The following is a 24,107-nucleotide window of genomic DNA, read 5'->3' as shown; positions in this document are numbered from 1 at the left end:
TATCAGGAACAACAAAATAGACCCCTTTGTGGGCCCCCCATAGGACCTTGCCCTCAACCTGGATCAACAATAGTAGAGAATGTTCCATCCTCCGAAGGGAGGATGGACAACATACTCTATGCTACACCTGAGGAAGATGGGTGGATATTGGGGCAGCATGGAATGTTCCTACTCGTGACCACAGAATGTGAGCTCAGATCTATAGGGATGCAGTGGTCACATAGTCTCCTAAGCTGAATATGGGCCCCAGACCAAATCAAATAGATGGGGTTTACAGTCAACAATATTTATACCCCTTTCCCATTTTAAGGAGCTTCTCTCTTCCCTGATCCAGCTTTCTGTTCCTTCTTCAGCCATGACATCATCTCCCCAGACAATAACTTGAATCCACCTGCATATCAGATTTCAGGCTCGGGGAGGGGGGAAACTAGTATGGCTACAGGCTCTTTGGAAGATAACTAAAATAGTCCTACTAGCTATCTACAAAATGGAGGACCCCCAGCTCTTCATCTGCACTATTCCAGCCTTTAAGTTCATGATTGATCAACAATTTGTTTGGTTTTGTATGTTAACTCTCTTTTCAGCCACCAGGTTCCAGATGCTAGCAGGATGCCAACCAGACTTCTCTGCACAGACAACCCCACCAATGTGTCCTGATGCTCCGCTTCCTCAGAGCCCCACCCCACTAAGGAAAGAGAGAGACAGGCTGGGAGTATGGATTGACCAGTCAACATCCATGTTCAACGGGGAAGAAATTACAGAAGTCAGATCTTCCATATTCTGCATCCCACAATGACCCTGGATCCACACTCCCAGAGGGTTAAAGAATAGGAAAGCTATTAGAGGAGGGGATGTGATATGGAGATCTGATGGTGGGAATTATCCTCTTATCCTATGGTTTTGTCAATGTTTCCTTTTTATAAATAAATAAATAAATAAAAAGAGAAAGAAAAAAAAAAGAATGAACACCACACTTGGGAAGAAAAAACAAAACCAAACATATTTAAGGTTTGTGTCCTCAGAACTAGCCAAAGACTGACACATAATAGGGAATCCAGTAAGCCTTTACTGAATGAATGGCCAGATGGCATGTGATAGACATACTATGCTTGTGATTACCATGAAGGTAATCCACTCTCTCATTAGTGCTTTGCCCAGGTCAAGGCTAATGTGGTGGCAAATGATGCAAAAGCACACACATACCTAACTCTACCCTCTGTGTCTCCTGAGTTGCCTTAGCCTCAGCTGTGAGAAAGCCCATTTTCCCAAGCCAAAGTGTCTGGAAACAGACAAACTGCTGTTTGCAGTATTCTCTGCATATGTGAGCAGGTTTTATTATGCATCTAGTTGTGTAATTTTCTACCAGGGCTTGATTATTTTGGAGTGGGAAAAGGAAGAAGGATAGATATTATATTTCCCAAAGCTTGTGTTCTGAAATACAATAAACATTCTTTTTTCCTATGAAGGAAAATGGATCATTTCTCTTTTCCTTTTTGAGAACAGTGCTACTTACCAAAAAAAAAAAAAAAAAATTCCTGAAGCATTAACAAAGAGTTTTGGTAGGGGCTCATGTATTGCTTATTTCTTGAAAACATTTTGTTAAGAACATGCTTATTTTGTCTCCTCTGTGGAAACTCTCACCCTATCAAAAAAAAATTATCAGTTTTTGCTCGGAAAGCCTATTGCACAGTAGCTTATTTGTTGAGTAAACCCAGATATACCCCCAGCTCAGTGAATCCCCAGATAATGCCAGGTATGAAGATACTATGTCCTTGTTTCCTGGACTATGGTCCTGTCTATGGATGGCACACATATGGCATCTGTGCTTCCATTCCGGTTCCTGGGTTCATGCAGACATGGCTGATCAACTCTTGTTTCTTCCCACTGGGCCTGGTTTCTGTTCCAGAATTACCCTGGTTTCTGTTCCTAATAGGCATAATCAAGTCAGCATGAAGTCCTATTCCTAGTTCTTGGGTGGGGAAAGAGCATGACTTTAGGGTCAGGGTGGTAGTGTCCTGGGCTGGATTCACACATTACTATGCTTAAGGCCCCAGGTTCAAGGCCCCAGTCCCTAGCTGCAGGAGGAAAGCTTCATGAGTGATGAAGTGGTACTCTCTCTTCCTCTCTATATTATCTTCCCCTCTCGATTATCCTCTCTCCTATCAGATGAAAGAAAGGGAAAAAAACAAAATAAAGAAAAAAATGGCTGCTGGGAGCAGTGGATTTGTTGTGCAGGCACAAAGCTTCAGCTATAAACCTGGCAATAATAATAATAATAATAATAATAATAATAATAATAATAATAATAATAAAGCATGGGTTTAGAAGTATGACCCAGGATTTTTCTAAACCCTGAACTATGCTTGCTGAGTAACTTTGAGCCTGTTGTTGTGTGCTGCGGAGAAGAGAGAGAGGAGGTCCAGAGTGAAGAGGGAACACAAATCTTTATTTAAGCTGGTACCTCAGAATTGGGTGCTAGAGAAACAGGTTGGGCCACGTGGAGGTAGTGAAAATGGCCGCCTCATGCAGTAACCTTTCCTGCATCTGAACACAGAAGTGAAGCACTGGCAAGAGAGCGAGGTGCGGAAGAAGAAGGGCTTTTATAGGAGCAGCTTTTGTGAGAATGGGAAGGGGGAGGAGTAACCATAGCACTCCAGGATAGGATAATAACTCTCGTGAGAATGGGAGGGGGGAGGAGTGACCAAAGCACTCCAAATATCCCTGGAAATATACAATGCCCTGAGGGCACAAAATGGTGGAACAGGCACTCCGAGAATGTCCCAACTCTCACGGGAACTAGCAGTAGCCTGAGGGGACAACATGGCAGATGTGACTGCATCTGCATAATTTCCCAGCATGAGCCAGTTACTAAGCCTCTCTTTTTCTATCTGAAATGGAAGCAACAATATCTATTTGTAGTATTCAGAGGCCTAGACATATGTAAACCCCTAGAACTAGATCTGGCACTTGCTCACCACACCATAAAATGAGTTCCTTTCCCTTACAGACAGGATAGAAAGTGAACCTGTCCTTGGGTGCATACTCTCATAGTGTTAAAAAATAGGAAAGCTATACGGGTTCTGGTGGTAGAAATTGTGTGGAATTGTACCCCTCTTATTTTATGGTTTTGTCAGTGTTTCCTTTTTATAAATAGATTAAAAAAAAGAAAGTGAACCTGTTCTGGGCTAGTAAAATAGCTCACTTGAGTAGTGTGCTGCTTTGCCATGTGCAAGATCTGGGTTCGAGTCTGATCTTATCTTACTGAAGGAAACTTTGGTGCATTGATCATTTTCACTGTTTCTATTAAAAAATTTTAAAAGTGGACCTGTTCCAACACTTCTTGAAATGTACAGATCCCTTCAACATCTCCATCCAGGGGCACATTTCCAGTGATGGCATTAGCAAGCTTACCTAGCCTACTTGTGGAAAGTTGTAGTTTCCTCTACAGCCCTTCTATGTCTGGCATATGTATGAGAAAAAAGATCTTTCATGAGTATTCAGAAAGGGCATTTCCCTTCCCCAGGCCTTATGCTACCTGTCATTTGCTATCTATTGACTATATGCCAGACCCTCTGCCATGTTCTTTACAACAGTGGTTCTAACCTGGTGCCATTTGGGATGCTCAGGGATACCTGGCAATGTCTGGAGACATTTTTGTTGCCACAACTTTGTACATGCTAATGGAATTTAGCAAGTAGATGTCTGAGAAGCTATTAAAAATCCTGCTATGCACAGGGAAGCCCCTTCTCTTCAAATAAAGAACTATCTGTTCTAAAGTGTCAATAGTGCTGAGGTTGAGAACCTCCAAACATGAATATTTCATTCAATTCACCAATAGGTCTACTGGAAGAGGCTATTAGTTTTCCCATTTTAAGGTAAGAGAACTGAAACCCTGACAGGTTAAATTATATGGGAAAGGTTGCTTTGCCATTAAGGAATATTCGTGACCCATGTTTCTTTTTCTTTTTTTTTTTTTTTTAAATATTTATTTTATTTATTTATTCCCTTTTGTTGCCCTTGTTGTTTTATTGTTGTAGTTATTATTGTTGTTGTCGTTGTTGGATAGGACAGAGAGAAATGGAGAGAGGAGGGGAAGACAGAGAGGAGGAGAGAAAGATAGACACCTGCAGACCTGCTTCACCACCTGTGAAGCGACTCCCCTGCAGGTGGGGAGCCGGGGTTCGAACCGGGATCCTTATGCCGGTCCTTGTGCTTTGCGCCACCTGCGCTTAGCCCGCTGCACTTCTTTTTCTTTTTTAAATATTTATTTATTTATTCCCCTTTGCTGCCCTTTTTTTTTTTTTACTGTCATAGTTATTGTTGTTGTTGGATAGCACAGAGAGAAATGGAGAAAAGAGGGGGAAGACAGAGAGGGTGAGAGAAAGAGAGACACTGTAGACCTGCTTCACCGCTTGTGAAGTGACTCCCCTGTAGGTGGGGAGCTGGGGGCTCCAACTGGGATCCTTACACCGGTCCTTACACTTTGCGCCACCTGCACTTAACCCACTCGCTGCGCTACCACCCGACTCCCCATAACTCCCCATGTTTCTTTACACTGGCCTATTCATCCCTGAGTGATGCACCAATCACCTCTTTTCTCTTACTTGACTTTTTATTTTTCATAAAATATTTTTTATGGGGGGAAGGAAGAGAGAAGCAGAGCAACATTCTGGCACAAGTGATGCTGGGGAATGAACATAGGACCTCAATGTTTTGTTTTCCCTCCAGGGTTATTACTGGGACTCAGTGCCTGCTCCACGAACCCACTGCTCCTGGTGGCCATTTTTTCTTTCTGTTGTTATTGGATAGGACAGAGAGAAATTGAGAAAGGAGGGGAAGACAAAAAGGGGGAGAAAGAGAGACACTTGCAGACCTGCTCCACTGTCTGGCCTGTGAAACAACCCCCCTGCAGGTAGGGAGCCGGGGGCTCAAATGGGGATCCTTGCTTGAGCCCTAGTGCTTAGCACACTATGTGTGATTAACTCGGTGTGTCACTGCCTGACCCCCTGAATCTCAATGTTTTATCCACTGTGCCATCTCTTGGGCCACAATTTGCCATTCCATTCCTATTTTGTCTTTCTTTATTGTTGAACTCTAACACACACACACACACACACACACACACACTCCCTCTCTCTCTCTCTCTCCCTCTCTCTCTCTCTCTCTCTCTCTCTCTCTCTCTCACTCACACACTCCCACACACACACTGCAGCCCTAGTGGTCTTGGTTGTTAATGCCCCCAGAGTTAGGGTCCATTTACAGTTTGTGAGGTGTAGACTGGGTCATTCCCTCTCTCACCCAGGTAGGGCTGAGTCTCCTCACTGGCTCAGCTGCCAGGGTTAATTGGGCAAATGATGATGTAAAATATAACCTCTCTTTGGAGAAATGCTGAATCAAGGAAGCAAACCAAGCATCAGAGTTAATTACTGAACCTGCTCTGGTGACCAGAAACCAGAAAGGTTTTTTTTTTTCCCAGCAGACCTCAGGGAACAAGGACAGGGCTGGGGATATAAGCACTGCAGGCACCAGAAGGACTTGCATTTTCATTGACTTGAGTTTGTAAGAAGGGAACTGGGCTTGTCCTACAGTGGAGAAGAGGACAAGCTGGTGGAGGGTATGGTGTGCTGATACCTATTATGGAGACATATGAAATGGTACATCTGTGACAACAACAGTCTTGTAAACCAGCAATTTCCCAATAAAGTGACTTAAAAGGAACTAGGTTGTCAAGGATTGAGGAAATTCTGTCTTGTTTCTTATTCTCTGTCAACTCTATACCCACTTAGGATTTGGCAATCAAGTATTTCTCACATGATTTTCAGTATTTGTTTTCCTTGTTAGTCTGGAGATTCCATGAGTGAACAGAACAGGCCTTTATTGTGCCTGATGCATGGAGAGGGGGCACCAAACAATTCTTTTTTGGTTACTTCACTGATGAGGAACTTGGGAAAACAGGGTCTACAACACCTGGTGAGGATGGCACTCACAGAAAAAAAAAAAAAAAGAAAAGTGCACATGGAAAACGTAAGAAGATGGTCTTGCCTCAGACTCCAAGATCAATTCTCTCCCCTCTTCTTCTTCCTCTCCTCCTCCTCTTTCACTCTCTCTCCCGAAAAAGAGAGAGAGATGGAGAGAATTTGAGAGGGAAGGGGAAGACAGAGAGGGAGGGAGGGGGAGGGAGGGAGAGAGAGGCATCTGTAGCACTGCTTCAATGTTTGTGAAGCTTTCCTATTGTAGGTGATGACTGCGGGTTTCAACTTGGGGCCTTAAACATGGTGACATGTGTGCTTTACAAGGTGTGTCACCACCCAGCCCTCCTCCTCCTCTTCCTCCTCCTTTATTCCTTTAGTTACTCTTGGCTCCCTTTTTCTCAGTTCCCCTTGAAATCACAACTGAGGATCTGAACTGAGCAAGTACAAATGCCCTAGGGTGCCCCTGCCATAGACATAAATCAAAAGTCATACCCTTTCCCTGCTTGCAGAATTGTCACCACTTATCAAGGAAGCAAAGGGACTTTTGGAAACCTCTGCACTCCAAGGCAGGCTCTGACAGATCATCTTTCTGAAGTGTGTGGCTGGTAAATGTCGTTCTCAGCAAAGGCCTGTTTGCACAGGCCAGCCCTGGGGCAGTGGGGATAGGGATCATTAAAGCTTCCTGACTTGACCCAACATTAATGATAGAGTGAACATTTATTGAGCCATTTATCACTGCCAAACCCTGGCTATTATTTCAGAGGCATTGCCTCATTGTATCCTTATAGCAATCTTATGAGGTCAAAGCAATTATTATTATTTTTTTTTACCAGATGGTTCTATTTTACAGATGGAAAAACTGAGATCCAGAGAGATTAAGGAACTTGTCCACCATCATACAATGCAGTAAGATGCAGCATAAGGGCCCATCTCAGAGCTGGCTACCCCAAAGCCCCTCTATTGCCTATGTTGAGAAGTTCCTCAACCTGACTTCCCTGGGCAGACGATCTAACCAATGTGTCCTGGAGCCCCAGCTCTCCAGATCCCTGCCCCACTAGGGAAAGAGAGAGACAGGCTGGGAGTATGGATAGACCTGTCAACACCTATGTTAAGCAAGGAAGCAATTACAGAAGCCAGACCTCCCACCTCCTGCATCCCATAATGATCCTAGGTCCATACAGGGAAGCTATCAAGGGAGGGGATTGAATACAGAGTTCTGGTGGTTGTAACTCTTCGGAATTATATCCCTCTTATCTTATGGTCTTGTCAATATTTCCATTTTATAAATAAAAAATTAAAAAAATCTCTTGGGGTTGAGACAGCTTTGGAGTAGCCAGAAAAAACCAGCTCTCGTATGAGAAGGTGAGTTTAAGTCAAAGAATAATCACCACAAACTAAATCATAGGAATAGCTCCTCCCTATCTTATCTCTCTGCAGAGTGTGTCGGGAATTAGCTAACATCAGAATGGTTTGGCAGGTTAACTTTATCTTTCTGTGCAAAAAAGGAGAGGTTCAGGTCTTGAAGAGGTAAAATGCTCACCAAGGGCTACACAGATTTCTTAGACCTAACTGTTGAGGAGGTAGCTCATCAGGTAACTGTAGTATGGTAACTGGGAATATGCATCTCAACAATAAGCTTTGAATGACTTATTACAGGGATTTTCAGTTCAGCCTTAAGTTAGAATTATTTTGTTTGTTTGTTTGTTTATTTACCTACTAGGGGAGACCTGACATTTGTTATGGGAAGTACCTTCCCCTGATTTTTTTTCTTACATAGACTATGAGACATGATAATGTCCACAGCTGGTAGTAGTTGTGAAAAAAAAAAAAAGCATTCTAGAGAATTGTGATAGGAAGGGTGACAGAGATCTTCGAAGATGTTTGGGTCAATGCCTTCGGTGGGGATAATCCTCAGTCATACACATTGGAGGGAAGGAAGTAAAAGTGATGGCTACTGCTTCCCGAAGTATTGCTAGTCCTTACAAAGAACCAGCCTGCCCGTTTTGCAGATGAGGCCATTGAGACTCAGTAGGATATAAGGCAATTGATTCAATGTAAGTCATTAGTTGACAAAGCCATGGTAAGAAGCTTTGCTTGACTCAGAACCTTTTTTATACAGAACAAGCTGATTTTGTCCTCATGGGAAAATGAAAACTAAACTAAAAATCCAACAATAATTTCTGCAGGCTCCTCCAGAATTTCCTAAATATCTATATGATGGGAGGGTTTTCTCCTGCTAGGTCCTGAAATTCTTCATGCTCTGATTTATATTCCTTTCCTCTTTTTGGGACACAAGAACACATAGCTGATGTATGGCCAAGTCACTGTCCATCTTCATCTCAACTCCTGAAGCCCTTTCTTCTCCAGACTGAGCAAACTAAGTCCTTCTCCTGTTCTAGCCTAGTTATGGGAACCAGATCTCAGGAGGGAGCAGAGGGCAAACACATGGCTGAAGGAGTCAGAACTCGAAGGCCAGCCTGAGGGCAGTGATAAGGGTATAAACAAGGAGACTGGCACAGGCAGGCTGGGGAAGATTGCCCAGCTGGCAGCAGCCTGTGGAAAAAAGGGTAGCAGCCCAGTTATGGAAAACACACCAGGCAAGAAGGTGGTGAGAAATGAGTCTTGCCTTTTGAGCTAAGGGAATGCCCAGAACAAAGTGAGAGGTGGGGAGAGAAGGAGCAGGGGGAGGGGAAGGGAACAGGAAGGAAGAGGGAGGGAGGATTTATAACGGTTGAGATATGAGTTCAATAAATGCTGAGGACCTATGATGTGAATATTTGGAGATCTCTGTGAGACACTTCAAGTAAAACTCATATTTGACATCTTATACACACTCAGCTCTCAGAAAGAAGGAGGTAACCTTATAGAAGAATTGCTGCTTAGACAATTTTATGAGGCATGATAGATTTGGAGTGTTACCATTTTGCAGCCCCAACTAAGATATTATTTACAAGAACTTTTAGGAGAAAATGTAAATCTTTGTGAACCTGGATTACGTGATGGTAGACATTACACTAAAAGCAACAAACAGCAAAGGATAGAGTAAAAAGTGAACATCATCATAATTAGACTCTTCCCCCCAATCACACAATTTGGGACTTCATGCCCGCATAATTCCAGTACTCTTGGTGGACTTGTTTATTTTTAGTTTTGTTTTGCTTTCCATTCAAGACAGAAGGTCAGACAAAGAGCAAGAGAGAGGTGGAGAGACGCACAGCACCATTTGACTACTCATGAACCTCTCCTTTTGCATGGTGTTCCATCTGGTGGTCAGGGGCTCTCATCTGGATCCTTGCTCAGGGTAGAGTGTGCACTCTACTGGGTGAGCTATCTCCCAGCCCCTGTCATAGCAAACTTTTGCACTTGAGAATACAGAACCAAGAACATAAAAAAAAAATACAATCCAAAGAATGGAAGAAAATTTTTGCAATTTAGAGAAGGGACTCATTTCTAGAATTTGTAAAGAACTCTTACAAATTCTATTCTTAACTCTAGGAAAAATGACCCAATTAAAAAGGGACAGAGGATATGAATAAACAGATCATCAAAGAACATATGCCTAATAAAAACATGAACAGTTGCTTAACATCATCAAGCTATCAAGGAAATGCAAATCAAAACTACAATGGACACCACTTCATACCCACTGGGATGACTGTAATAAAATAGATAGTTAATAAAAGACATGTTGGTGAATACATGTAAAAACTAGAGCCTTTATATACTGCTGGAAAGAATGTAAAATGGCATTATCACTTTAGAAAATAATTGATAGTTTCTCAAACAATTGAATAGAGTTACCACATGATCTAATCATGTCATTCCCAGTCGCACAGCCATGGGGGAGAAAAACATTTTTGCACACAAAAACTTGTGTACATCGACTATATGTGAAATAGAAATACATATGCAGATTAATAAAAAAATCAAAATAGAAACAAATTAGTTAATGTTAAGAACAAAACCAAAGTTAACCATGGGGGAAGAGAGTGGAGGTGGGAAGCAAAGGTGGAGGGGTCCTAATGGATGTGGTGGATATTTAAAATAATGATAAGAACTGTCATAGCAATCAAACAGGAGCAAGGAATTAAAGGGATACAGATTGGAAGAGAAGAAGTCAAATTCTCCCTACTTGCAGATGACATGATAGTATATATAGAAAAACCTAAGGAATCCAGCAAGAAGCTTTTGGATATCATAAGTAAGGTGTCAGGCTACAAAATTAACATTCAAAAGTCAGTGGCATTCCTCTATGCAAACACTAAGTTAGAAGAAGTTGAAATCCAGAAATCAATTCCTTTTATTATAGGAACAAAAAAATAAAATATCTAGGAATAAACCTAACGTAAGAAGTGAAAGACTTGTATACTGAAAATTATGAGTCACTACTCAAGGAAATTGAAAAAGACACAAAGAAGTGGAAAGATATTCCATGTTCATGGATTGGTAGAATTAACATCATCAAAATGAATATACTACACAGAGCCATCTACAAATTTAATGCTATCCCCATCAAGATCCCAACCACATTCTTTAGGAGAATAGAACAAATGCTACAAATGTTTATCTGGAGCCAGAAAAGACCTAGAATTGCCAAAACAATCTTGAGAAGAAAGAATAGAACCGGAGGCATCACACTCCCAGATATCAAATTGTATTATAGGGCCATTGTTATCAAAATTGCTTGGTGTACTGGAACATGAACAGACACACTGACCAGTGGAATAGAATTAAGAGCTCAGAAGTAAGCCCCCACACCTATGGACATCTAATCTTTGACAAAGGGGCCCAGACTATTAAATGTGGAAAGCAGAGTCTCTTCAACAAATGATGCTGGAAAAAATGTGTTGAAACATGCAGAAGAATGAAACTGAACCACTGTATTTCACCAAATACAAAAGTAAATTCCAAGTGGATCAAGGACTTGTATGCTAGACCACAAACTATCAGATGCTTAGAGGAAAATATTGACAGAACTCTTTTCCGCATAAATTTTAAAGACATCTTCAATGAAACTAATCCAATTACAAAGAAGACTAAGGCAAGCATAAACCTATGGGACTACATCAAATTAAAAAGCTTCTGCACAGCAAAAGAAACTACTACCCAAATCAAGAGACCCCCCTCACAGAATGGGAGAAGATCTTTACATGCCATACATCAGACAAGAGACTAATAACCAGAATATATAAAGAACTTGCAAATCTCAACAACAAGACAATAAAAGGGGGGGGGGGACATGTACAGAATATTCACCACAGAAGAGATCCAAAAGGCCGAGAAACACATGAAAAAATGCTCCAAGTCTTTGATTGTCAGAGAACTGCAAATAAAGACAACAATGAGATACCACTTCACTCCTGTGAGAATGTCATACATCAGAGAAGGTAACAGCAGCAAATGCTGAAGAGGTTGTGGGGTCAAAGGAACCCTCCTACACTGCTGGTGGGAATGTAAATTGGTCCAACTTCTGTATAGAACAGTCTGGAGAACTCTCAGAAGACAGAAATGGACCTACCCTATGATCCTGCAATTCCTCTCCTGGGGATATATCCTAAGGAACTCAACACACCCATCCAAAAAGATATGTGTACATATATGTTCTTAGCAGCACAATCTGTAATAGCCAAAACCTGGAAGCAGCCCAGGTGTCCAACAATAGATGAGTGGCTGAGCAAGTCGTGGTATATATACACAATGGAATACTACTCAGCTGTAAAAAATGGTGACTTCACCATTTTCAGCTGATCTTGGATGGACCTTGAAAAATTCATGTTAAGTGAAATAAGTTAGAAACAGAAGGATGAATATGGGATAATCTCACTCTCAGGCAGAAGTTGAAAAACAAGATCAGAAAAGAAAACACAAGCAGAACCTGAACTGGAATTGGCGTATCGCACCAAAGTAAAAGACTCTGGGGCAGGTTGGGGAGGGTGGAGAATACAGATCCTAAAAGGATGACAGAGGACCTAGTGGGGGTTGTATTGTTATATGGAAAACTGGGAAATGTTATGCATGTACAAACTATTGTATTTACTGTTGAATGTAAAACATTAATTCCCCAATAAAGAAATTTAAAAAATAATAAGAACTTGTATACAAATGTTCATAAGAACAATATTTATAATAGTCAAAATGTGAAGAAAAAAACCCCAGATACCCATCAATTAATGAATGGAAAGAAAATATGGTAGAGTGATAAACTAATTAACAGTGGGAATACATTCTGAAAACTTTGTTAAGCGATTTCATTGTTGTGTGGACACCACAGACTATAATTACAGCCATCTGGAGGACATAGTCTGTATACATGTAGGCTAAATGGTATTAACTACTCAGACTACTGGAATATGTGCCATTCATTGCTGATCACGGCACCATTAGATCACATGCGGCTATATAGCTGTATCATGGAACATTTTTCAACAATATGAAGGACTGAAGTATGGTACATGTTAAATGAGAGACCTGCCACAAAGGACCAAATATTGCATGATTCTATTTATATAAATCTCCCAGAATAGACAAATTTCTTTCTCTTTCTAATATTTTATTTATTTTAATGAGAGAAAGATTCAGAGAGAGAGACATCAGAGCACTGCTCAGCTCTGGCTAATGGCGGTCCTGGGGACTGAACCTTGGAGCCTTAGGTATGAAAGTTGTTTGCTTAACTGTAGCACTATTTTCCCAACTTGCATAGGTAAATCTCTATAAACAAATAGTATTGAATTAGTGCTGCCTAAGGCTGGGGTGGGGACAAAGGAAAATGGGGGCTGGGAGTGGGGTGACTGCTTCTTAGCTTTTAGTTTGTATAACTGCACTGATTAACATTGATTGTTGTGATAAACAAGCAACTGTGAATATGTTATCAATATAAACTACTGACTTGCATATTATAGCAAACCAAAAAGGAAGTGCTCAGCATTGTCTATGAGGTATCCTTGCCAAAATAATGGAGACTGAAGCTCGCTTCTAGATCCAGCTACGAGTTCGCACAGGAGAGAGAGAGAGGAATGTGTCAGCAATGCTACAAAGATGCAACTGGCAGTGTCTAGAAGTGGTAAATTCAAAGAGACAAATAACTTGGCTTCTATAAAACATATGTAGGACAAGGGAGAGTGGGGACCTGGAGAATAAAAGAGCTTTCAAAGGCATAAGGTGTTTACCTCATATGAATCAACTGTGAAACAGTTTGCAGAAAACTGCTAAGGCATTAGGTGATCATTTAAGAGAACAGTCCAGGGCTGGGTGGTGGTGCACCTGGTTGAGTGCACATTTTACAATGCTTAAGGACCTGGGTTCAAGACTGCAGTCCCCACTCACAGTGGGAAAGCTTTGTGAGTGGTGACACACTATTGCAGGTATCTGTCTCCCACACCCTTCCCTCTTGATTTCTGGTTGTCTAAATACAACAAATAAACAAAGATATGGGAGTCAGGCGGTAGCACAGAGGGTTAAGTGCAGGCGGTGTAAAGCGCAAGGACCGGCTTAAGGATCCAGGTTCAAGCCCTGGCTCCCCACTTGCAGGGGTGTCACTTCACAAGTGGTGAAGCAGGTCTGCAGGTGTCCATCTTTCTCTCCCCCTCTCTGTCTTCTCCTCATCTCTCCATTTCTCTCTGTCCTATCCAACAACGACATCAATAACAACAGTAACTATAGTAATAAAACAATAAAACAAAACAGCAACTACAGCAATAAAACAAGGACAACAAAAGGGAATAAATAAAATAAATAAAAATAAACAAAGATACTAAAAAAATAAAATAAAAAGAGTATAGTATGAGAACAGTCCAAGAACTGTCTTCAGTCAAGGGGTACACACACACACACACACACACACACACACACACACACACACACTAAGGCTTCAACATTTCAGACAAGAGATAACACAGCACCAAAGCTTCCCACAGTGTATTGGGGGATGAACCTGGGTCACATTAATGGAACACCAGGTTTCTCTCCCAGGTAAGCTATTTTGTTGGTCTCACACTAAAAAGTTTAACAAACATACTTCAAGAACCTACTAAGCCCCACAGAAAGCACTTTTGGGAGGGGTGGGGAGCAATAGCATGAACAGAATACTTTGAGAGGATAGGTGTCTATTTAATGGAACCTCTCCACCATTTACCTTTGGGCCACTCCAGTAGTTTGAATATTCTAATTATTTCATTTATGAATAGGAATTTCGGTCAAACGAAAATTACAAAGATAAATGAAATTTATAATGGGAGATAAGACTATAACAATGTGAGACTATAAGCTCAGAAATAATTTATTTCTGTAAATTAACTCTGAAAGAGGATTAGTTAAGAATTTTAAACATAAATTATCACCAAAAAGTGTGTCTAAAGGGGAATCGGGTAGCGCAGCAGGTTAAGCGCATGTGGCGCAAAGTGTAAGGACTGGCTTAAGGATCCAGGTTTGAGCCCCTGGCTCCCCATCTGCAGGGGAGTCGCTTCTCAAGCAGTGAAGCAGATCTGCAGGTGTCTATCTTTCTCTCCCCCTCTGTCTTCCCCTCCTCTCTCCATTTCTCTCTGTCCTATCCAACAATGACAACATCAATAACAACAACAACTACAACAACAATAAAAAACAAGGGCAACAAAAGGGAAAATAAATAAATTTAAAAAATAAAATAAAAAATTTGTCTAAAGGACAAAAAGTTATCTTAAGAACAAATGAAAATCAACTTTCGTGGTAGTTATGAATATCAAATAGTGTTGAAAGATTCCTCTGAAAGATGTAGATAAAGAGTCACCCTGGAGGGAGAATATGTAGACTCAGAGTCCAAATTCCCAGAAATTATTTTAGAAGTAGAATAAAGGACTGAAAGGGAAGTCATGTAGGGAAATTGTGAGGATGTGGTTGAACTTGGCAGGGCTGGATCTGAGGGCCACGTCCATCCTATCAGTCTCTCTCTCTCTACTGAGAGGTCAAGTGAGGAGGGACACAACCCCCCAAAGTTTGCCTCGTCTTATCAGACTCCCTGTCTCACAAAGCACCCTGCAGTCCTGATACTATGGCCTGCTCCCTTATTATCTACATAATCATTGTTTTGCCTGAAAGATCCCCACCCATTCCATTCCTTTGATCTATCTTCTTTCTACCCTCAAGACCCTCCCTGCCTGCAGGGTATTATTTATCCTACCAGTTAAAACCCTCGCAACAGTTGCTAAGGCAGTTCCTATCTTTCCCAGTCCCCTTTTGCCTTTTTCCACCCCTTTCCAAACTATGTTAAGCCATTTCCGTTTCTGACTTGCCACTTCCGGGTCCGACTTTTTAAAAGCCTTGGCTCTCTGATCAATAAATAATTGAATTGCCTCGCCACCACCAGCTCTGTTCCTGGGTAATCTCTCTTGCGTCGCTCAGTGAGTAGCAGCCCAGGCTGGCTCCAGCTGCGATCTCTCCAACCCAGAGAGTATCTGCCCAAGAAGAGGCACTCCCACGCTAGCCTGGCGAGTCAGATGTCTAGAGCTCAAAATTCCCTCAAGAAATATGACAGCTCATCTTCTCAGGAGTTTAGGAAAGATACCCAGCCGTTTCAGTCTCACTGGGGTGGAATGGAAGAGTCAGGGAAGAGTCTGCTTCCCCTTCTCTATATTTTCTTCTGTCTTCTGGGCAATCAGAAGAGAGGAAAGGGACTGGTAATTATTTAAGTATGCCTAAAACCTCTGTTTCTGTTTTCTGATTCTTTGGGCAAAATATGTTATTGGAAATCTTTGTTAGGATTTTTGAAAGTCAACAGAATCATAAATGAATAAAACACCATCCCTACCCTTAAGAAGTTTTAATCTAGAGAGGATGATGATAAGATATATACACAGTATTTATAGCACCAGGAATACTAGTACAAACTATGTGTTGTGAACACAGGAGGAAGATATTAACTCTGCAGGAGAAGAGCAGCAAGAGCCTCCTGGAAGCCATGGAATACATATGGATCTTTGGGGGTGGTGGTGGTGGTGGTACAGCAATGACTGTGACTGCCACATGCACCAAAACCAAATTCCAGGTGGAACTGCATTTATTTATTTCATAGGTGTTTATTCATTGCCTGGAAGGATGCAGGCACTATGCTGGGCACTAGGATAAGAAGCAAAGAGGTGACCTATCTATACTATGCTTAGGAATATTGAGTCGATAGATCACTGCAATTTTTGTACAAATGCACAGTGTGTGTGTATGTGTGCATGTGTGTTATGTGGCACACTGCTTGGAGTGCTGAAAGGGACTGTAACCATACTATGGAGGGTCTAGAATGTCATAACTCATTTAGGGAGAGGGCATTTGTCCAACCTCAAAATCCTGGTTCTGCTTCTACCTTTGAGATACGGGGAAAGTTACCTAATCTTTTTTATGCCCCAAATGGGTTTAGAACACATATTATGAACAGCTGTGTTTAGTCATAGTATGTGTCAATCACCTATTATAAATTATGGTTTCAAGTCGACACTCACTAAGCAGTAGGCATTACAAGCACTGAGGACTCTAATGAACCATCATCAGCCTGGGGAGATGAGAAGTGGCTGAATGGAGATGGCTTTTCAAGGGTTTGTTATGAAGGCCATGACTGATAGACAGGCAAGGTGTCATAAACTTTGAGATTTTCCCAGAGGTTTACTGCATAAACTCCAGCCTTCCAATTTAGCCATTTCCACTGTCATTTCCCATGAGACATACTCAGGATTACTCCATTGCTTGCCAGTACAGCTGTTTCTATTTCAGTGTTCATCTCTTAGGTCATTTATTTTTTCCCCCTCAAGAATGGGAGCTACTCACTAATGGGAGCCCTAATCCAACTTTCTAGCCCTTTTCTCTACTCTGACATTTTGCAGACAATATATCCAACTTCATTCTAGCTATCAAATTCAAGCAAAACTACCATAATTATGTGCCCCCAGGAACATGATTAAGATGGACTTTCTAGCTTTCCTCTACCCTAAGGTCCCTAATCTCATCTGCTCTATTCCTATTTTTTGGTTCCTGTTCATCAACCATTTTGTCTTACTTTTTGTCCTGCCACCTTTCAGACACCAAGTTCCAGATGCTGTAATGATTCCATTCTGACTTCCCTAGGCAGATGACCCCACCAGTGTGTCCTGGAACCTTGCCTCTCCAGAGCTTTGGACCACTGGGGAAGGATAGCAACAGGCTGGAAGTATGGATTAACCTGTCAACACCCATGTCCAGTGGAAAAGCTATTACAGAAGCTAGAATTCCTTCCTTCTGCTTCCCCAAAACAACCTTGATCCATACTCCCTGCGGGGGAGAAGTGATAGGAGGATAAGAGGGCTCCGAACTCCAGCTCCATCAGCACCCAGAAAGAGAGAGGAGGAAAAGGAGAGGGATATATGGAAGTAGTAATGTTGTCACAAGTGGCTTGGAGGAAGAAAGAATTGGATCAGGAAGAAAAGGGGGAATTTATGTATAAATGTAGACAGATAGTATAGTTGTAGAGATGATGGTTGACCCATGTCTACAACATTAGGGGAAGTGTGGTGGTTTCCAGTGGGACGACTGATGATTCAAAACTCTGGTGGTAGGAATGGAGTGGATTTATATCCCTGTTGACATGTAATTTTGTAAATCAATACTAAATCACTAATAAAATAAAAATAAAATAATAAAAAAGAAATAAATAAGTAAATAAAAACTTCCTTGAGGAACAAAAGACACAGGGCAAAATCTTTACTAAGGGGTGGGTCTGGGAGAGAATGCTGGAAGACATTTGTAGCATTCCAAAAACAGAAGTACTTCTAACAGCATGTGGTTATTTAGGTTGAAGGGAACTTTAAATGATGAAGTACTCGAGGTATGAGGTAGAGTTTAAAGGGAATCACGTGGAGGTCTACATAAAAAGGAAAGCTACAAGATGAACTACACTCTCATAATGCCACTTGGTGAGGTCATTGTTGAAGAAATAGTGTGGTGACAAGGACTTGTGCTCTAGAATTTGACAAATTCAGATTTATGATGTCCACTGATATTCACTGATTACATGAATTGGCCAAATCATTTTATTCAATATGATGCAGAAGAAATTGAGGACGTTGTGTCTGTGATATTGCAGAGTGGTCTACTTGACCATTTTAAAAAATTTTATTAATACTAGAAAGAGAGAAGGAGAGACCATAAAGCACTTCTACACCATCCATAAAATTCTATCTCTCACATGCCAACAAGGTTATTGTTGGGGCTTGGTGCTTACACAGTGACTCCACCACTCCCATTGGCCATTTTTTCTTCCTTCCTTCCTTCCTTCCTTCCTTCCTTCCTTCCTCCCTCCCTCCCTCCCTCCTCCCTCCCTTCCTTCCTTCCTTCCTTCCTTCCTTCCTTCCTTCCTTCCTTCCCTCCCTCCTTCCCTTCCTTCCTTCCTCCCTCCCTCCCTCCCTCCCTTCCTCCCTTCCTTCCTTCCTTCCTTCCTTCCTTCCTTCCTTCCTTCCTTCCCTTCCTCCCTCCCTTCCTTCCTTCCTTCCTTCCTTCCTTCCTTCCTTCCTTCCTTCCTCCCTTCCCTCCTTCCCCCTCCCTCCCTCACGCCCTCCCTCACGCCCTCCCTCACGCCCTTTCTACATTCTCTCATTTTTATTTGTCAGGACAAAGAGAAATTGGGAGGGGAGAAGGAGATAGAGAGGTGGAGAGAAAGGGACACACAACTGTAGCACTTCATCACCACTTATGAACTTTCCTCCTGCTGGTGGGGACCAGGAGCTTGAACATGTGTGCCTGGCACCCATCCATGAAGTTTTTGGTGCTGTTCATGTGGTAATCCCACGTGGTGCCAGGTATCAAACACAGGATTTCATGCACAGCATGAGGGGTGTTAGGATGGGGAAGGCAGGGTGAGTTTGATAATCTGGACCCAGCTACAGTTATCAAGCCTAATAGAGAAAAAGGCAACAGGAGAAGCTATCATCTGTTCAATTTTGCACTCGGTCTTTAGATGTAGTGTATAAGTGATACATTTTGAATGTTTATTTAACAATACCTGGACAAAAACGTAAAAATGTGTATAGTCCTATAGTCCTCAGACACATAAATAGTGAAAACAGGTTCTCTGGGAATGGGATATGCACATGCTATACTTTGAAATTCTATCTATAAAGACAAGAAATGATTGCTGCTTACTTTGCTTTCTTTTTCTTTTTCTTTTTCTCTTGCCTCAAGGGTTATCTCTGGGGCTTGGTGCTAGCACTACAAAGTCACTTCTCCGGGCGGTCATTTTCCCCATTTAATTGGATAGGACAAAGCGAAATTGAGAAGGGAGGGGAAGGTAGAAAGGGAGAGAGAAAAGAGAGACACCTGCAGACTTGCTTACTGCTTGTGGAGTGTCCTACCTGCAGGTGGGGAGCTGGGGGCTCAAACCCAGATCCTTGTACTTTGTACTATATACACTTAACCAGGTGTGCCACCACCTGCCCCCCTTTGCTTTGCTTTCTACTAACATTTTCCACCCTGGTTCAACCCTTCTGTAGGTACAGTAAAAAAAAAACCCAGAACAAAGAATTACAATATGTCTTTTAACTAAGTCTTTAGGGAAGCCAACTTACATCTGAGTGAGTTAACTGTGGGCTATTTTTTATATATCAATGTCTATATATGAAAAAGTTACAGAAAATTTCGGTTAATCTTTGGCTTAACTGTGAGTCAGTAGGCCCCAGTTTTAGAGCTTGTAGGTGTGTGTGTGTGTGTGTGTGTGTGTGTGTGTGTGCATGCGCACATACATATACGCTAGACAAAGATCATCAGGGGGGAGAGCAGCACATGTGGACTTGTCAAGAAGTATTTGGAATGCATGTGTAGGAAGTGGGTTTTCAGATTTTTGATGCAAAGGTTGTGCATATGGAGAAGCAACTGTGTTCGTGTGTGCATGTGCATGTGTGGGGTGCAGGCGGTGGGTAGAATGACATGAGCAGCCAGCCTCCTAGAGACTCAGCCAGCATTAAAAGATAGAAAGTGTTGTGGGAGGTGATTGTTTTCCTTTTAGATCAGTACATGGGCTTTGAGGAACCCTTGACTTTCTCCTCCTCCTTGCCTCGTTAAAAAAGGATTAGAGTCCAATTAAGCCATTTAATCCCAAGGTAGAGATTCATGTTTAAAAACAAGATTTACAGCTGTGTAAAAAAAAAATAACGTTGGTGCAAGTTGAGGTCTGTCCTTTCAAGTTGCCACCCGCATGGTTCCAAAGAGTGTTTGCAGCAGAGTACCCAACATGCAGTTCTTCTTAATTATTTTGCTTCATACCTCTAGTCCTTCATCTTTTAAAGTACCCTTCAGCCTAAATAGCCACATGCTGTTAGAAGTACTTGTGCTTTTGGATTGCCACAAATGTCTCTTGCTTATGTCACTTCAGCTACAAGCTCAGTGACCGGGGTTTAAAATTATAGCATCAAGAACTAATGCTTATTGGGTGTTTAGTGTGCCAGGCATTGTGCTGAGTGCTTCCCATACAGTATCTTATTAGATGCTCCATAGGAAGACACCAGGACTGGCTTCAGGTGGGACATGTGGGACATGTGGTAATCACACAGAACTCAGTGTTTAAAAGGGCCCTTCACCTGAGTTAATGTTCTGATGTTGCCATTTTGAAAAAGTCAATCATTTTTGAGCAAGGGATTTACTTTTTCTTTCTTCCAGAGCACTGCTCAGTTTTGGTTTATGGTGGCACAGGGATTGAACTTGGGACACTGGAGCTTTAGACATTAGAATCTGTTGGCATAACCATTATGCTGTCTGCCCCTGCCCCCCAACATATGTTTTCATTTTTTTCACTGGTCCCTGAAAAATATGTAGCCAATCCTGAAAACATCCAATCACTTATTATTATTATCTTTCTAACCATGTAGTGACTAGCATATCACCAGAGGAGGGGACAGTGAACTTCAACTTGTGATGCCAAAGCCGCCTCTCAGAAATGAGCACCATTTTCTTCTTGGAGGGAAGTCCTCTGAAGGACAGGAAGCACACATCACAACTCTTATTGTGAGAGAGCGAAGTGACTGTAGAATATGTTAAATTGTCTAACTCCCCCAAACTCAGGTTTCTCATCTGTAACGTGGTGATAATAATAAAACCTAACTCAGATGCTGCTTCTTTTATAAAATGAGATTATGTAAGAGCAGGACATAATCACCACCACTGTTGGTATGCTTCTAAATTCTGCTTCTAAAACCCCTTCTGTTTCATTGGTTTAATCCCCCCTGCTTAACACTGTATTCTATTTACATAACCACTGTTAACTAAACACTACTCTGCCTCCAGGGCATTGGTTTAATCCTCACTGTTTTGCATGCTTTTTCCTTCTCCCCACCCCTATCCTACATACAACTTCTTCGGACCTCACTCTTCCGCCTCAGGATATATAAGGACAGGACTGTGATTAGAGATAGCTTAGATTGCGCTACGTTCCACATGAATAAAGACTGAACTGCGTACCACTCAGCCATGAGTCCCTGGTTGTCTCTCTCTCCAGCCCACGAAGCTAGCCTGACACACCACCATCATGATTATTTGTCAGAACACTACTCAGCTCTGGTTTTTTTTTTTTTTTAATTATTTATTCCCTTTTGTTGCCCTTGTTGTTTTATTGTTGTAGTTACTGATGTAGTCATTGTTGGATAGGACAGAGAGAAATGGAGAGAGGAAGGCAAGACAGAGAGGGGGAGAGAAAGACAGACACCTGCAGACCTGCTTCACCGCCTGTGAAGGGACCTCCCCCTGCAAGTGGGGAGCCAAGGTCTCGAACCAGGATCCTTACGACGTTCCTTGTGCTTTGCGCCATGTGCGCTTAACCCGCTGCACTACTGCAGCAGTTTCTTCAGCTCTAGCTTTTGGTGGTGCTAGAAATTGAACCTGGGACTTTTTCATGAGTCTCAGTCATGAAAGTCTTTCTACACAGCCATTATGCTATCTCCCCTGCGTCATATAATAATAATAATAATATTATTATTATTTTAATTTTGTATTTATAAAAAAGGAAACATTGACTAAACCATAGGATAAGAGGGGTACAACTTCACATGATCCCCATCATCAGAACTCTGTATCCCATCCCCTCCCCTGATAGGTTTCCTATTCTTTAACCCTCTGGGAGTATGGACCCAGGGTCATTATGGGATGCAGAAGGTTACTCTAAAAGCCAGAAGAGAATTATTATTATTATTATCACTATTAATGCATCACAAGTACTTAGGAGGTACTGATCATGGTGTTCATCATTTGTCCCACTTCAGGGCACTTTTATCTTAGAGGCTTGGTTCCTACCTGCCCCAGACAGCTGGGAGATACTTCTGCTTTCTCCATGTGCTGGGTGGTCACAGAGGGATTGCTGGAGCTGATGAGCACTGGGGTGCTGATCTCCACCATGTGGCGCCCCGAGGGAGAATGAACCATCCTGTTAAGAGTGTTCAAGGCTGTTGTGATGGAGAACTGCCCGGACCCTTTCCTCCGGGACCCAAGGCCCCTTCGGAGTGTGGGCGTGTTGGTCTCTTTGCCTCTGGAGGATGAGGGCACCAGGGAGAGGCTTTTGGTGCTGTATGACTGGCGGCCTTTGTTCTTTTCCAGGAGGTGTCTTGCTGTGAGGTTTGGCTGAAAAGACAAAAGGGGCCCATGAAGTTAGTCATCCTGACCTAAGTCAATAGCAATCTCTCCCAGGCTTGTCTGAAGCCAGTTCGGAGGCCACCACCTCATTCTTCACTTTTTACTCAGCCCCTCCATCTTCTCTCAATATATACCAGTTTCTTGGTTATTATCAATGCATCTTCACAACTCTCTGGCAAAGTAGGTGGAAAGAAGTGGAAAAATAAGCCATGATAATCTTTCCCAATTGGGAGCAACTTCCTATACCCATTTCTCCCAGCCACAACTCAGCTCTTTCACCTGGTGGACTCCACTCCCTTTTTTTATTTTATTTATTTTTTATTTTTATTATTTTATTATTTTTTTATTTAATAAAGGATTAATTAACAAAACCATAGGGTGGGAGGGGTACAACTCCACACAATTCCTACCACCCAATCTCCATATCCCACCCCCTCCCCTGATAGCTTTCCCATTCTCTATCCCTCTGGGAGCATGGACCCAGGGTCATTGTGGGTTGCAGAAGGTAGAAGGTCTGGCTTCTGTAATTGCTTCCCCACCGAACATGGGCGTTGACTGGTCTGTCCATACTCCCAGTCTGCCTCTCTCTTTCCCTAGTAGGGTGGGTCTCTGGGGAAGCTGAGCTCCAGGACACATTTGTGGGGTCTTCAATTCAGGGAAGCCTGGCCAGCATCCTGATGACATCTGGAACCTGGTGACTGAAAAGAGAGTTAACATATGAAGCCAAACAAATTGTTGAGCAATCATGGACCCAAAGCTTGGAATAGTGGAGAGGAAGTGTTAGGGAGGTACTCACTGCAACTCTAGTGTACTTCTGCTTTCAGGTATATATTTTGCAGTAGTTTATAGATACGTGTAAACATATGCTCTCTCTCACAGAAACTGGTGTATATCTAGGTTTTGGGACTTTGTTAGAAAGTGAACCACCTGAGATGAAATTAGAGTATACTATGAAAGGAAAGGTCTCACCCGAGTAATGAAGCTGAAGGGTTGTCATTCCACATGTGAAGTCTCTGGACACAGTCTGAAGTGAAGCATGTTGAGGTGGCAATCGTTGTGTTGGTTAGGTTGTGATCGGCGGATGCAATATTATTTGATATGGATTGGGAGAGGCATACGGGAAAGTGGGCCCTATCCAAGGGTTCCAGGACTGGGGGAAGTAGAGGCTCTATAGTGGAGATGTGAGGTTCCTGCTGTTTTAGGGTTCAAAAAGACAATCGACAGTTAATGTTATCATCACATTATTTGGTAATTGGGTTAACTTTGAAAAGTCCTTTTGTTAGGGTTTGCTGTACAGTACCCAGTATCTTGTATATAGCTGTGCTATTGGAAGCTTCTGATCTACTTGGTCTAGGCTTTTGAGAGAGTCCGCATATCAAATACACAGCCTATATATTAAAAAGATTCAGTTTGTGTTTTGAAAAACTTTGAGACATACAATTGATTTTCCCCCTCTCAAATTAATTAACTAGTGATTTATATGACTACATTTTGCTAGGAGTGTACATAAGCACCATTCCCACCACCAAAAGACTG

At 42.1% G+C, this 24,107-nt stretch overlaps 1 protein-coding gene across 1 annotated transcript in view; it reads right to left on the bottom strand.

Annotated features, from left to right (window-relative positions):
- SH3RF2 (SH3 domain containing ring finger 2) overlaps window positions 1-24,107 on the bottom strand; it is a 127,282-nt gene that overhangs the window by 26,976 nt on the left and 76,199 nt on the right. The window contains exon 5 of the mRNA XM_060180304.1: window positions 22,236-22,559. Within this exon, the coding sequence (XP_060036287.1) occupies window positions 22,236-22,559 (324 nt within the window). The remainder of the gene's footprint in view (window positions 1-22,235; window positions 22,560-24,107) is intronic.

This window comes from Erinaceus europaeus, chromosome 2 (assembly GCF_950295315.1).
Source record: "Erinaceus europaeus chromosome 2, mEriEur2.1, whole genome shotgun sequence".
Classification (NCBI taxonomy): Eukaryota; Metazoa; Chordata; class Mammalia; order Eulipotyphla; family Erinaceidae; genus Erinaceus; species Erinaceus europaeus.
The sequence above is the reverse complement of the archived record's forward strand: the minus strand, read 5'-3'. Positions and strand labels throughout refer to the sequence as shown.